The 15786-nt window shown below is 53.8% G+C and overlaps 2 protein-coding genes across 2 annotated transcripts; both read right to left on the bottom strand.

The window, feature by feature from the left end:
• Positions 1–110: 110 nt before the first annotated feature.
• CORC01_07207 (uncharacterized protein) lies at positions 111–2493 on the bottom strand (the record flags this gene model as incomplete). Its single annotated transcript, XM_022618845.1, has 3 exons — positions 111–1752; positions 1809–2083; positions 2317–2493. 3 exons carry the CDS (start codon positions 2491–2493, stop codon positions 111–113), a joined length of 2094 nt encoding a protein of 697 aa, XP_022474579.1.
• Positions 2494–15069: 12576 nt separating this feature from the next.
• On the bottom strand, positions 15070–15773 carry CORC01_07206 (uncharacterized protein; the record flags this gene model as incomplete). The annotated part of the gene is made up of 5 exons (XM_022618844.1): positions 15070–15134; positions 15234–15303; positions 15371–15397; positions 15464–15498; positions 15683–15773. 5 exons carry the CDS (start codon positions 15771–15773, stop codon positions 15070–15072), a joined length of 288 nt encoding a protein of 95 aa, XP_022474578.1.
• Positions 15774–15786: the final 13 nt, after the last annotated feature.

The raw sequence follows: 15786 nt of genomic DNA, 5'->3' as shown, positions 1-15786 counted from the left end.
AAAACCCGTGTCTTTGCCTTAGCCTTTTGAGCTGTGGCCTCTTTAGCCGTCTTCTTCGTTGATGCATTCCTCTTGTCAAGCGGCTTGGATTTGTCCGCCTCGGTCCCCTTCTAAGCGACCGCGATGGCGGGCGGGCATTCCCTGTATATCTCCGTCTTCAGGAGCTTCAGTCGCTGGCGCATGTCGAGGAGATCTGCCATCTTGTCCTCAGGTGGGTTGCGCATGTCGGCAATCTCCCAGTGCAGAGCCTCATACTTTTCATAGAACGCTTTGAAACGCGCGGCTTTGCTGACCAGGTCGGGGCTGAGCCCGCGCTGACGCTTGGGGGCTGGCTTGGTCCGGGCGCTCTCGTTGGAGTCGGAAGATTCCATGGCCTTGCGCTTCTTGGGTAGTGCTGAGTGTTCAAGATCCGACGCATTCGTTGGCGGTGATGATGCCAAAGGCGAAGACTTCGCCGGCGATGTGTTTTTGCTCTTGAGAGAAACGCCAGATGAGTTGCGGGATGAGGCATGAGAGGCATCAGCGGGCCGTTGCTTGAGGCTTACGGGTGCCTTGATGGGCACCTTGGGCTTCGCACGCTTGGCTAAGGGGGCGCCAGAGCTTGAGCTGCTGTCTTCTGCCTCCTCTTCCCTCTGTCGTTTGGCAGGCTGTGGTTTGGCCGCCTTGCCAGTCTCTCGCGGAGGGTGAGGCGACTTTTCCTTGGGCCTCTCAACTGATCTTTCCACCGTCCGTTCTACTGGCTTCTCGACCGGTCTAGCTTTTGGCTTGGGCACAGCAATCTTCGGCTTTGGTGGAAGCGTAGACTCCGGCTTTCTCTTTGGGGCGGGTGCGGCCGCAGGCGCTGGTCTCGGTTTGGAAGCCACAATGCTCGCCATCGGCTTGTCCTCCGAAGACTCTGAATCCGAGTCTGAGTTGGTAATAAACTCTGCAGAGAGAACCCGCCCGTTCTTGCTAGGAGCAGGCCCCTTCTCCTTGGCTTTCGTCGGCGCCGCCTTTGGCGTCGCGGGCTTCTTGTTTGTTGACAAAAGCCGCTTGACTTGGGAGTCGGCAGCCTTTTTCGGTTTCGGCGGTAGTGGGTTCGATGATGATCGTGACATTGTTTCGCCAGCCTTCATCTTGAGGACGTCTTCGTCGCCGTTGTCGCTTGTTGCGTCGCTGACCTTTATTTTGGGAGGTGGCGCAGCGGAGGCCTTGGCAATATTTGCCTGCAACTTGCTGAGGATCTTGCCCTTTCCTCGCTCTTCTCTCGGTAGGAGCTTCTGCCACTCGGTTTCCGTTGTTGCTAGCCGCATCTTATCAAATTGACGAATTGCATTGTCGATCGCCTTCTGTCGGGTATCTTGGGTATCATATTCGTACTTCCACACGTCCAACTCTCTCCAGTAATTCTTTCTCAATGCCCACATTTGCGTATCCGGCTCAAACTGGGCCACCTTTTCCAGGGCAGGCTTGAAATCTTCGTCTTTGCCTTCCCACAGGCTATCCAGGTAGTCGGCCGGCCGCTCCTGCACCGCTAGCTCGTGTACAATCATAGACCTTTGCTCCTTGGACTTCTCGACGATCTGTTGCGAAGAAGCGTAAACAGAATTCGTCGATGGTGAACTAACGGCTACCAGAGCCGGTGACCCCGAGGGCGATGACTTGCCGCCACCGTTGCCGTATGAGGCCATGCTCGAAAGTAACTTGGACTTTGCCGTCTTCCCTGCGGCCTTCCGATTGTTGCCTGGCGGCAGCCTGTCCAAAACCTTTGATCTATTGCCATTGTTAGTTGTGTCACGACCACTATGACCCAACCACCTTCAACATACTGCTTCTTCGATGCTGTTGCCGCTGCAATGGAATTCTGCAGATTCTCTATATCTGAGTCCATACCGGACGACGAGGTCGAAGGTGCACCCTTCGCCTTGGCTTGCGCTCCCTTCTTGGGACCATCGGAGCCAGGCAGCTTCTTCCATAGTGATGAGGTTTGTGGTAGTCGTGTAGCTCGTTTCGTCGACTCGAATGGTTTCGTGAGGAAGAGGTCGTGTGAGAATGTCGTGGAGATCGGAGAGAGGGTGTGGGAACTGGAGCCATAGAGTAATGTCTTGAAAGCGAAGAAGCATTAGCATAGGTCAACGGACGGTACTTGCACTGGCAGACGGGAATCGTTTGTGTAGGCATCAGACAGTAGCAGGTGTCCCAGACGGGGAGCGGTGCACCGCATTTTTGCCTCGAACGCAAATCCAAGTGCCAGCACTTCTCGTCGGGAAGACAAATGAATGATTCGGCGAGGAAGAGCGAGAAAGCCGGCAAAGAAGGGGTTTGCGTAAGACTTACCGGGCTGCTCCCCAAAGACAATTGGAGATCCTCACCACCTTGTACACACTTGATCATGTCTTCGAGTACATGGTCAGAAAGATTGATGCAGAAGGCCTGTGGCGGTACAAGATTCCCCGAGGCGGTCGAGCTCTCAAGAATGAGGCCGGTTTCCGGAACCTTGAGTGAAGAAGGCATCTTTGGTCTCTCTCGCCCTCTCGGGTCACGCGAATCGACTGTGTTGAAGATTGGTTGCACCTCGCATGCTCCGGTTCAGCTTTCTCTTCCGAAGAAAGATTTCGGAAAAAGGGGAGGAGTTGAGTGCGTCGAGTGTCGAGTCGGGATGTCGTAGGATTAAGAAAAAAAGGGAGTAGTTGTCGATCTTGTTGGTTGAATTGCGTATATTATTCTCGCAGGCGGATTATGGGTCGGGTAGGCAGGACGTCACATTGCCATGGCGAGTCGACTGTAGGTTTTTCCGGCTTCACAAGAAGTGAATGGAGGAGTACGGCGTTGCGGTTTAGGCTGAAAGTCCCCCTTTCGTCTGAAGAAATATCCAAAGAAGGATGCACCACAATAGTAGAACAAGCGAAAGAGTAGCCTCGTGGACAACGGGGTGAGGGAGAGGGTGAGGGTGAAGATGAAGGGAAGGAAGTCGACATCGGGGACAAGAGGAGAGTAGCGGAAAGGAAACACAGGCTGCTGCACAGCCAGTCAGCCCAGCCAAGGTCCCCAGCCAAAAGAGAGAAATGGGCCGTGGGACATGGAGAGAGAGAGGACTGAGGAGAGTGAGTGAGCCCAGGCAGGCCGGACCGCAGCAGGGCCACCCATCGGCAGTAATTAGTGTTGATACAAATGATGGTACTTTGAAACGATGGTGGGTTGGGCTGGAAGCTCGCTGGAGAAACCACTAAAGTCCGCTGGAGGAATCCAAATTTACTGTATTGACAGCTGTGGCTTTTGACGGTAGTAAGTACCTGGTTGTGTACCCACCCCCATGCGAGACAGGGTGTCACGCCTGGCCAATAACGGGTACTTGGCGTGTACTTTGCTGAGTTCATCGGCTCAGTCTCTAGAGCGAAGGAGGGAGGGGGGACGGGGGAGGGAGTGACTGAGCAGAAGAGGAAGAAGGGGACCCACCCTAGGTGCGATCTCAAGGGCAGCCGGCTGCTCTGAGTGGCTGGAGCACCGACCGTGGCCGGGGGTCTGGTCACTTTGGCGGACGCCTGGTGCCTGTACCTCTTGTACCTCTGACCTTTTTGACCGAGGCGACAGGGGTGGTCGGGGTGTGCGAAATCAACGAAGGGGACGATCGGTGTTGCTGTACCTTGCACAGAAACCAAGGCGACCAGCCCAGTCAAATCCATCTCTCTGGAGAGCGGGAGAGAGACAGACAGAGAGAGAGAGAGTGTGTGTGTGTGTATGCCAAAGAGACGGAAGGCAAGTGATCAAATTCATGTAAAAATGGAAACTCCCAATCATTGAGTCTGTGCTATCCTATTCTGTTCTGTCCGTCTGCCACGATGAAATGGGCACTCGATACAGGCCCAGCTCTGGAGGGGGAAAACACCTAGAAAGGAAGACCGAGGTGAGGCCTGATGGAGTAAGACAGTCGACAGGGTAAGACGGTGCTTGGCGTTCTGCTTCGTATGAGATGTGATTGTGAGTTGGATCAGTCAGGGCCAGTCACGCAGCCGTGGTGCCACATGGGGGCAAAAGAAAGTCAAAAGGCGAAGACATTTGAACGGTGGCCGCGAGACAACACAGAATCAAAGGCACCACTTGCGCGCGATAATGTGAGGTGAGGTGGGCAATAGCCAGACCCAACTTCCCAACCCGACCCGCGCGTAACTTGCGGCCTATGGAGAATTTGGAAAGCATTGGGCGTTGGCCAGGGTTACGCGACAACTTCCGGCCGGGGGCTCAGCCCAGGATAGCACCCGACAGCGGGCGGTCCCTCATCTCGTTCCATAATCCATTTAACCTTCACCGCATGCCTCTGAATCTCTATTTTCCTGCCTCCTCCTTCTCAGTCTAAGCTATGCTTGTTTCCGAGTCACGGGGTCCAGGTCCAGGTCCAGGTCCACATCCGCTTTGACCGAATGACATTGACAACTTGAGCAAAGGACATAAAGAAACCGTAATGGATGTAAAGAAACTGTAAAACATACTGTAATCAGCCCAACTGGTGAGATGAACAGCCAGAAAAGCGCGAGGCAACCTGACCATCCTCTCGCCCGCATCGTACCGGAAAGTGGTGACTTAACTTCGTCAGTGCTGTCTGTCACCGAGTAGGGAGGTGGTATTCCATGGATATTTTTGGCCTTGACTTTTCCCTTTCGAATCCCATAGTTCCCCTGTCATTAAGCAATTGGGTCCGTTGACTCACTCACCTCTCCGTCTTGTTCCCACTCTTGCGAAAAGTCCATTACTCCCAGTCCCTACCCTACCTGCCCCTTGTTCATCGTCTCCCTCCGTCTCCATAGCTTTCATTTTGCTGTTATGATACGATTGATGAGAAGGGAAAGAAGGGGCACCTGCTGGTGGCTGCTCAACGGGAAACGGAAACGGGAGCAGGCAGCATGTGGCAAACCTCATCTGTCGCCTTTGTTCCGTCGTTTCCAGGAGCCGCCGTCTCTCTGGTCTTGCTCTTCGATGTCTTTGCTTCATGTTTCTATTCGTTGGGGAAAAGAAACAGCGATGCAAACGTCCGTTTGTTCGGGGCCCGAGGAACATCTTCCGTCCATTTATCCTTTGCACCTACAATCATGGGAGTACGACGCGAAGGGCAATCCGTCCAAACTTGACACACGGCCGCGAACCTTAGGAAGGGCTGGATTGGCGGGCAATCAAGGGCCAAACCGCTTTGTCCGGTCCAGCCCAGTCCCAGCTCGACCGTAGCTAGTGGATCTGCCACCCGAACGTGGCCCTCGCCGTCTCAAATGTAACATTGCTCTATGTTCCCTCCCTCGACTTTTCGGTCCCGCGCCGACCATCGCGCTTCCGCTGCTGCATCTGTCTGCAAGACATCTCATCCCGTTTGGAGAGACACGGATATTCTTGCGTCCGCGAACAGGCACTGCTGAGAGCGTTGCGACGAAGAAGTCGACCCACCTGTGCTCGTACATCACCCACTGTGGTGAGATATCGGAATGACGAGCTTGTGCCTTTAGTTGAGTGAGTTGCTCCCACTGTCGACAATGCCGTAGATTGTTTTCGTAGGGACGAAACTGATCCACTCCCGTGCTACCGTACGGCGCTATCCTTGGGTGGAAGATGGCCTCCTGTCTCGTCCTGGTGTGCTGCTGGCGCTGCCCTGCAGCTCCTCTTTGGTGGGCCAAGTACTCAGCCTGTCCCTTGACTGCAGAAGGCGGCCTGTCCTTACCTGACGGATACACAAGTTCCATGTTCCGACAATGGTGATGGTGAGTGCACTGGGCCAGTAGCGGCTACCTTAGTGCCCCCCCCCCCCCGCGCCAGGCCCTGAGCAAAGGTAAATGTCGCTCGCTTGATGGATTGATTCCCTTGGCAATGAATGCTGGCTTCGATGTCCTAGGGAAGAACCCGTCACATAGGATCGAACGCAGAACATGCCTCTTGGATACCCTCTTGAGTAATTACCTTGCTGTTCCACGGCGGCAGGAGGCTGAATCGGCTACTGGAGATAGGCGAGTCAGGAAGCGAACGCAGCCTGGGTGTCCAGAAGGCTTCTCTGCATCTTGACCAGCTTCATGCTGACATGGCATGGCAAGGCAAAGCGGGCTGGAAAACCGTCCGCCAATGGTGCTGCCGCTGACTGGCATCGCCGGGGCAGTACGGAGTATTCTCCTTCGCTTGACCTTATGCGGCTGGAACGTGGCCGGCGGCTGGTGACCGGTAGAATTCGTTACGTGCAACGTTGACTACGCTGCAGCTGGTGGGTGTGCCTGAGTGGGAACACCCTCCCTTTTGAATGGAATGTCAACACCGCTATGCCACCACCAACGCCGTGTCCGCATCCGTCCAAATTGGCCGGCACAATCGCCGCCGGCCGAACGGTTCTTTATGGTTGAAGGACCGGGAGAAGATCACTGAGGGGAGACCTAGGTGATTGACTTCAGCCATGTTCTTCTGTTCGTCCAGAAGAAACTGAGGCGTGTTCGGTGCAAGGGCAGAAGGCGAGGTCGTGTATCCGTACCTATACGGATAGTTCTTGAGATGCAGCGGCTAGGTGTGACGAGGGGAAGACCATGTGCAGACAAACCATCCTTGGTCGTCGGGTCACCTCGCCGTCCTTCAAATGGAGGCACGGACGGGCGGCCGTACCTGACCTTCCGATGCTGCAGCTGGTGCGGGCCTCATGAGGGTCCCGATGGATCAACTATGTAGTAGCTTGCGCTTTCACTTGACTGCTTGCTGCGGTGTCCGAGTCACTGACATCACTTGGACAGATTCGAAGTCGCAAGAGAGGCACCGTCGATCGGATGATTGACTGGCAGAAGGCGTCCACCTTCCGGTTGAGTTGGATTGAGTTGATGGTTGGGCTGGCTGAGGGTGAAGACGCGCATGGGGAAGGATCGAAGGTGAGCAGTGGTACAAAGCGATTTGAGGCGGACGACAGGACCAGGAATTGTCAAATCGTCGGCTCCTGGTCTCTGTTTTGGCGGTACAGCTCCGTCTACCACGTACCATTGAGCCAGCGGCGCCCAAGTGGATGGATTGGGTGACGATGTGCTGGGCTGCTGGGCTGCTGGGGGCGCGGGACTCGGGAGAATCATACCTGACTTTTGGTTGCAGCCACGAGGTCTTGTACCGCTGCAGTACCTATCTGTTCCTAGCTGTGGATACCTATCCTGAGTGGATCCCGTCTGGAAATATGCGTTGTTGCAAGTGCAAGTACGTATCCGTAGACGTCAGGAAGTCGCATTGGGAATCCCAGTCAATCCTTCTATTGATGCGGTATTCGTACCTGGGCGTCTCTGATACGAAGAGGTACGGACGACTCGAGTGCGGCTTGCGGCTTGCGGCGTGCCCATGTCTCTTTCCTCGACAACGCCTCCAAAGCCTTGATACCCCAGCTGGTGTTTCCCCGGAATGAAGAAAAAGAAACTAGAACCCAAATCGTCGACGGTGAACGACGCTACTGACAACTCCTCGCAGAGATCGAGAAAAAAAGGAAGAAGCCAGAAAAACAAATCCTTTCCCACCCAGGACCCCTGTCACCCTGAGCTGCCCGCCATCAACTTTTGACGTCGTCTACAATTGCAATTTCCATCCATTTTGTCAATCAGCATAGTCGTATCCGTACTCATCAGACGCGACCACACAGCGAACATCGGACACAACTACTCTGAAGCTACCCGGGTTCCCGCGGGATTGGAAGGCCATCTCGGATCCATCATCGGGCCCATGCTATGTCCGAAGTAGTGTTCCCCAAATCGCCAAAGTGAGAGCACTCGACTGGTGTCGGATGGTTGGTGCGGGATGATGAATCATGCTTGTGTTATCGGATCCGCTGTCCACCCCTTCAAGGGCAATCGTTGACTCTCGAGATATGTGCCCTTGTTGGAGGGCCGGCGTGCAAAGCTTCGCTAACTTGCAAAGGATCGTGGGCCTGCGTACACCCGTCCGAGGTCACACAGCACAGCCATCACGATCACGGGTCAAGCCAGAAACCAACAACGGCACGGACTGGTAACGATCTTCAAGTCCCCCAAACTCGCCTCCGTGTGGCCTCCTAACACAAGGCTCTGGGTTGCGTCGTTGCTTTTGTGGTCAGCTTCGTTGTATCTGGAGCAAGGCGTAAGGCGAACCATGATTGCGATTGGCAATGCCGATCGCTACGTATTGTGCATGGGTAACACTCTCGCTGACAGGCTTCCTACACATGCAGACTGATTTGGATTTGATTCGCATTTTGTACTCGGCGTCAGGGGAGGCGGCAGATGGCAGCTGAAGATTCGGCTTGAGCCTGAATCTCAACTGCAAGTCTCGCTTGCCTGCCAGATAGAGCCGTTCTTGCTTGTCTCGGTCAGTGCGTCTCATTGTCTCAACCTCGACTGAAACCTAGCGACGGACGTCAAGGAACCTCAGCAAGGTACCCAGGGTGCATTTCGGTCTACGTACCTACAATCTCACCTCGACTCGACACTGGCAAAAGTACAGTCGAGCATGCAGCCTCCCGGCTCTTGGCCCTGGACTACCTATTGTACTTGGAGGCCAGATGGATCCGAAGTCGTTTGGTGTAGCGTGTTTATTGCGCCAATCTTCACTACGTCTGGGTTGCGGAAGAACACAAGGCCACAGCACCTGCCACGCTATTGGGTGACCGAAGAAGACGGAAACCTAAACTTACTTATGCCAGGTACAGACAATACCTCGTGCATTGTCTCGGCGCCATCAACGAAGACTGACTATGTACACAATCCTTGCAAATTGCAATACTTTCTACTAACTCTCCCGCCGGAGCATTACTCAGTCCGGGAGAGCCTGTCATACGCCGCGTTCGAGGAAGCCCTCCCGCCATCACCATTGGCCTCCCTGCCCACCGTTTGCGCTCGAACGAGTACGGTCGAACGAGTACTGTGTGTTGTAGAGAGCAGGGAGCCTCTTCTGGCCTATGAGCGTTCAATGCGATGCAGACAGCAGGTACTATTGAACAGTGGCAAGGTTCAACACCCGCGGCAGCACGGACTACATGGCTTCAGCCGGACTATGCCATACCTCATGATAGTTCACCTACGTGCCGCACAATCCAAAGCAGAACGCTGGCAACATCGACGATCACTGGTTACACAAACCACAGTAATATCTCGTCAATCACCCAGCCCTCGGCGTTTCTGCCCCTTGCAATTCGCCCACCAATGATCCATAGATGCTTTCGGCCCCGGCATGCAGCATGGGTTGGGGTTTGCCTCTTTCGATCATTCGAGCGTCCCAGAACGGATGAGGGCTCAAGGATTACATGATCAGAAGGCTTAGTGATTATATTTATGAAATACCTTGGCCATCGTAACATTGACTTCAAACTGACACTGCAGAGATCCTTACTTCGAATGGCCGCCACAGCACTTTAACAGTCATTACCCAGAACGCCAAAGCCGTTTTCAAGCTACTCGTACACAATGCAGTGCAAATACTCGGCGACAATTTTCCAAGGCGGACCCCAAGGGCCATCGCGGAAGACAACCCCACCTCCAAAAGCATGGGGCACAGTCAAAGTTCGGACGTTGATGGAGAACGCAAGGGAGCATCCTGAGAACAGCATAAACGTCCAATTTCTGCTGATGTCCAGTGATTCACCATTGGATATATACATTCGTCGCTTCCCAAAGCGCTTTAATCTATCTGCAGCCAATGCGTTTGAAGGCTGGCATGTCCAAATCGCCCCCAGCACCGATGCCGTGGCCATCCATGTCCTGTAACGAGAAACCAGAAACATGCCGAGACCGTTGACCAGTATTAGTGGGCTCCTCTGGCTGAAAACATGGACCAGCGTCGTCTTCCCACAAACGTACCCGGCGGATCCAATGCTGGAAAAGAATGGACACCCGCTACCGGCGGCAGACCAGCGGCAGCACGCTGTACAGGGATTTCATGAATGGGCGGCGCATTTCAATCGAATCCGACTATGCACGGGATAGCCCCGACTCGGCCCACTGATAACCAGTGAGGTTCAGTCAGAGCCAGTTGTATCCGTATTTTCCCCGAAACAAATTCACGATCAGACGCTGCCCAAGCATTCCTTCCCGGCAACGGCTATGAAAGCACCACTTTGGTTGGATCTTGCCACGAATTGTCTGAGTGTCGGCATCGCAGCTTCAGAACAGCCAAAGCCAATGGCAAAGTGCAGCGAGGTGCCAGCTTACCGAATGGCCCGAAGTACGGATACATGGGACCGTGAAGCAACGGCCGCCGCCTGCCTCGTACTTCAACGGCTGGCTTGTGGGCCAGAGGTATATCTAGCGACTTGCCTCTTTCTTCCTCTTCATCTCCCCTGCTCGATGTATGTGTCTGATGCCCGGCGGATGATCTCAGCTCACATGTGGAGAGAAAGCTCCCAATCCTTCAACGAAGCTCGGATTTTTACCAACCGGCATATACCTACCCCAAGTCCACAATTACCATATCGATGCCAACTATCAAGGGACTCCATGAGCGGAAATGCCTCGCCCAGTAGTCTCGACTCGTGCCCCAGTGCTTCCAACCTGCCGGGCCCGACGCCGTGCCTGTGCTTCTTCTTTTCCAATTGTGGACCATGTTTCTAGCTACGTCCCGTTCCAAGGACCGGACTGGCCCGGTATACCCAGCGAGACGTTGCCGAGTCGAGATGGCGGATGGCGATTAAGCCGAATGGGTGTAGGTACACATGAGATACATGCGTCGTTCCCCGCCCCGTTGCCCAACTTGGGCTCAAAATGCCATAGCAGAGTCGATAGAACCGTGCGTTGCATGTCGATTCCAGCCCCCAATTCCCATTACTCCTCATCGACGACTTGAAGCAAACTCTCGGGCCAAAGCCTACAATCGATGTGGCGAAGTTGGCGAGGACCACTCTGGGCATGCTAAGCAACGCACATGTGTGACCTCTGGTGGACTGAAGCGCATTCCAGCGCCTCGGGAGTTTGGAGTCAACCCAGCCGGACACACCGGAGCGGGGGAAGGAAGAAAAAAAAGAGAGCCAAAAAGGTGTGAGACATGCGAGACGGATGGGTAGCACAGAGATGGCCAAAAGGGTTACTCCATCCGAAGATGATGGGAAGCCCAATTACCTACAGGACCACTATACACAGGGTCTACATAGCATTTGTACCTTGGCCGACATTTGATAGAGATAGCGTGTGCTGAGATGTTGACAGACACCAATGCAGCCGAGAAACCCTCCAGCGGGTGCAGCCAGATGGACGGGTTTCTATGGTTCGGACAAAGTAGGACCGGGTGCTGTCCTGAGCGTCGCGAACCCCCAGGTAGGTATTCGTGGGGAGGGAAGGCGGATCAGCTGACTTGCTTGGCAACTCCGGCTTTCTTCCGCCCCGTGAATCAGGGCCACACACTAGAGGACAATCAGGAAATACTTGCTCGGCTCAAATACGATGGGGGCACGTTACGGAGACCTGCGAGACTTGCATTCCTCTCAGTGCGAGAGGGATTCGCCCTATGTTCACATGTAACGTGGACTGCGAAAGAGACGGATGTTGCGTTGTTACGGAGAAGAGTCCGGGCTCTCTGTCAAACTTGATCCTTTTTGCTTGAATTCCCCCCTCCGCTTCGGTGCTCGATTGGGGCCTGGATCGTCCAGCAGAGCGTCCCCCTGCCATGGGCACCTGGATTGAATGGCGGTAACATCTGTAGCCTGGCCCTCGCCTCTCGTCGACAAGTCGCTTCCGTTGGCGCCGATCATGTCGTTGCGCAAACGTCCGAAACCAGTTACCGGTTGCCGGAAATCCATCACCCAATCCCCAACCTAGAAATCTACATAGGCTCTAAAAGGTTTGAAGGATAAAAAGCTCCATTTCCCCGATGACTTCATTCATGTTGGGTCTTTACCCCGCTTCTTCAAAGCATTGAATTCCTTCAATGGCTTCGGCTCATGTACGAATACATGATGTACATACCTCACGCCAGGGCCTGTTGAGACGTGCCTGACGAGACGCACGTGCGTATGGCAGGGGAGGGGGGAAAGACAACGGTAAATTGCAGCAAAACCCAGATATTTGCTGCCCACCATGGCAACCGCCCTCAGATCATACTTCCCATGCACTGGTCGTTTGCGCTTCGCGGCAGACCTGCATGTTGGGATAGGATAGCACGGCATGTCCGCCCAAATATTAGAAAATTTCCGGAAGATCGTTTTGGCCCTTTGACTAAACCACCCCCCAGCAGACCTTATTATGTTGATTCATTTGGCGTGGAAGACCTTAAGCACATATTCTGTATTTGCGGATATTTGCCAAGTGGGAGCTGAGTCGTGCATAGCCCCATCTTGGAGGTCCCCGTTCAGATGGTTGTTTGCGTATTCGATTCACATTTGGATGGTTCGCAGCACAGCAGTGGTCTCACGACGAAAAGGAAATACGCACCTTTGCGGATCATTCTCTCCGAGGAGGGGGAGAAAAACGTGTCAGTCGCTCGCTCTCCACTGCAGCAGTTCAACGAGACCCCGTTGCATTTCGTCTGCCCGCCCATCCCGCCGGCTTCCTCAATGTCGATCCGGCAGCAGCCAGCCACCGGCCGCCGAGAAACAAAGCGGGCTGTCCCCTCCGCTCTTGCCCCTCCTTGCACTCCCACTCCTCGCCTATCCCCCGTGCCCCCCAGCAGCAGCAGCAGCAGCAGCAGCAGCAGAACAACAATGTTGTATCCGCAGTGTAGTTCCGTCGGCGCTAGCGTGTGATCTTTCGGGCTCTAGCGCATGTCTATGCCTTGGCTCGGCGCGGGTGCCGCAGAGCGGAGGGGGGGGAGGCCAGCCGCTTCTGGTGTCAGGTGAGAGGGCCCGCTTCCTTAGGTTACGCCTGTCGCCGTTAGGTACGTACAATGTACACATTCCTGCTGCTGGCAAGGCAGGGTGCCTGGCAGCATTCGAAGGGCCATTCTGAGTGTTACCCCAAAGGTCCAACTTACCTGTGGAGACGACGGAACCAGATGCCATCGCCGGCTGCGCGGGTTGCTGAAAGTCTAATACGGATGACAGGCTCTCGCCTCATTCAGAATGACGTTTCTCCCTTTCAACGCGAGCTTTCGATACTGATAGCTCCCTGAGAGGGTTTCGGTTGCCAACTCCTCCCTGATCATGATGGTGATGCCCGTAAATCCGTTCGTCTGGACTCTTCCCAGAGACCGGTTCGTGGACCAACAAAAACCGAGTGGATGAAAGTGGGCACGGGAGCCGACGACTACTAAACCCCCCCCCCCCCCCCCAAACGTTCTGTAATAAAGAGGAACTTCAGCAAAATGGGTTTCCCTCATTTCCCTCTTCCCACTTCCATGTGTGTATGTATGTGTGCGCTCTCGTCTCGGCCGAGGAGAGTTGTCCTGTGTCACACCCAAGGTGCCGGGTCATCTTGTTACCACCCTTTTTCAATGGAGACTTTGGTCGATCTGTGAATTCTACGGTAACAACGAAACTTGAGACGAAAAAAAGCATGGACCTCGGTTTCGTTTTATGCCCCGGGACGGAGACATGGTGACAACTTGACAACCTAGCCCAGGTGCCACCAGTCCCCTCTTTTTGTAATTTGATTCGCAAGGAGGAATAAAAGCCAAATCCCAAGTTACCAGAGCCAGTCGCATCCCGAGAGTTGAGAGTGGGCAGGTCTTGAGGCGCGCTTCCCACCCCGTTTTTATGAAATCATTAAACCTAGTTCAGGTAAGAGGTAAAGAGACCAGAGCGGTGAAAAGATCGTCATGTAAAACCTTCATTGTTCCCTGTCTAAGCCCCGTAAGCTATGTAGCTGTCGTCCTGTTGACTTCGTACCCGCGGAGAGAGAGAGCGAGAGAGAGAGAGAGACAGCTGCCGGATGGATGAGATTTCCCATCGATACGGCCTGTGGCTGACTCGTCAGAGAATCCGTCAGAGGAAGCTTCGTCTGAAACGGGGGCTTTCGACCGCAGTCCCCTTCCCAGGAGAGTCTAGAACCGCGAAGCTGTGCTCGGCCTGGCGTGCCGAGAGATGGTGTCGAAGGATGGCGTCTTGTTCTGTTGATATAACTACAATCAGTCGCTGGGAAGAATATGTTTTCGCAAAGTAGCAGCATTTCACTTTTTCAGACACGATGAGCGCTCCAATTACTTTTCAAAGCGAGTCCTCGTCAATGTTTTTCCCAAGTTCATGACAGATGGCTTGGATGCCATATGAAACATCGTGAGAGCATAGAGCTCATGGGTATGAGTTCGTGAAGAGAAGACCCTCAGAGACGGGGACCATCACCCCCCTAGCATCATGTCGTCTCAATGAAGTGTGTCGTGAGCATCTTTCCTGCGGCTTTATCGTACAGCTCTATGCAAATGATATTGCGTTTCTTCCTACTAAACCCGTGAAAAGCACTAGTTTGCAAGATTCGATAGAATCAACACCCTCTCTCTACTATTATTCCTATATAGCACCCGACGACTACTATTTGCTCATGGTGGTCGTAGACCTGACGGGATACATATGATGCGTACCACCTCGCGGTTCGTCTGTCACGAAATCATCGTGCTGTCTGTCATCGCGCGCGGGGGGAGTCTAGAAAGAAGTGCTTGAAGTGGATTGAGACGTAATTCTCGAGGGAAAGAACCTTCCGCGTGAGGATGTACTGATTGTGAACGGACCCGCGGGACTTGCGGGCTCTTCTACCATCGTCCGTCATAGATGGGAACGGGTTCCAGGCCTCTTTGCTAGGATGAGATGCTCTCAGGTATGCCAAATGCCTGGTTGGCGTGAGGCAGCATGCTGATCCCCGCCGATAGCGGCTGGTACAAGCCATGACGTTTGAACCATATTGATTGACGATTGGGCTCCAACGCCGCCTAGCAGAAGATCAAGGTAAATCTACTCGCCGAACGCAGCATTTCGACCTCCCTTTTAATTGACAGTCATCTCTTTCCCCCCAAGAATGAAGCAGTTTCCGCACACGCCTTTTCCACAAGTTCATATTCCCATAATCCCATATCAGGCCGGTCTAATCGCTGGCCCTCTCCCTATTTGAAGTAATGTCCTGTACATCGTATCTACGACACGTCGTCTTTGGGCGGGGTCCCAAGTCTTTGGAAAGTGGTTAGTCATTTTGTTCTCGTTCTTCGGCTCGGTCGATTCGTCGTTTATTGGGTCTTGAACAGGAGGATCGCGCAGTGGCCGAGGTAAAAGTAGATGAAATGCTTGGTTTCTGTATGCCAGGTTAGTCTCGAATAGGAAATGTCAAAGTGTATGTCTCTGCTCTCTTGCTGTATCCCAGAACAGAAGGTTGAGCTATGTATAGACGTACCGTGGGTCACGAAGCTACCAAAGTTACGGCCAACAATGCAGTGCCATGTAGGACCCTTGCGCTCATCGAACTGAATATGCGAGCGTATTAGCAACCGTCTGTGGTCGAAGTGACAAAGAGGACTGTTAAGGACTGACGGTTCGCTTGATGTGTTGGGCAATGTCCTGGAGTTCGTCATTCTCAGTATACGGCGGCGTGCGCTATGTGCTACGTGGATCAAGGATGCGTACCTTCTCGATGGTGAACTTGGCCATGGCTTCCTGAGCTATGGAGGGGCCGTCAGCACACGGCGGGGTCGTATGGGGGGCGGGGGGTGGGTGGGTTGGTTGGGGAGGTTGGTGTTGTTTTGGTAGTTTTTTTTTGTTGTTGTTTTTTTGTTGGGGATGGTATGTGTGGATATCGGTGGTTTTATTTGTGGGGGTTGTGTTCCGAGAAATGACGTTACATACTGAGTTCGAGGTACTGTTGCTGGATATCCGCTGTCTGGACACATTTGGTACATGAGTGGGAGTTGATCGATCCGCCGGCGGCCCTCACCATGTCTTCGCTCTTG

The sequence above is a fragment of the Colletotrichum orchidophilum genome (genome assembly GCF_001831195.1).
Source record: "Colletotrichum orchidophilum strain IMI 309357 chromosome Unknown Scaffold_57.1, whole genome shotgun sequence".
NCBI lineage: Eukaryota > Fungi > Ascomycota > Sordariomycetes > Glomerellales > Glomerellaceae > Colletotrichum > Colletotrichum orchidophilum.
The sequence above is the reverse complement of the archived record's forward strand: the minus strand, read 5'-3'. Positions and strand labels throughout refer to the sequence as shown.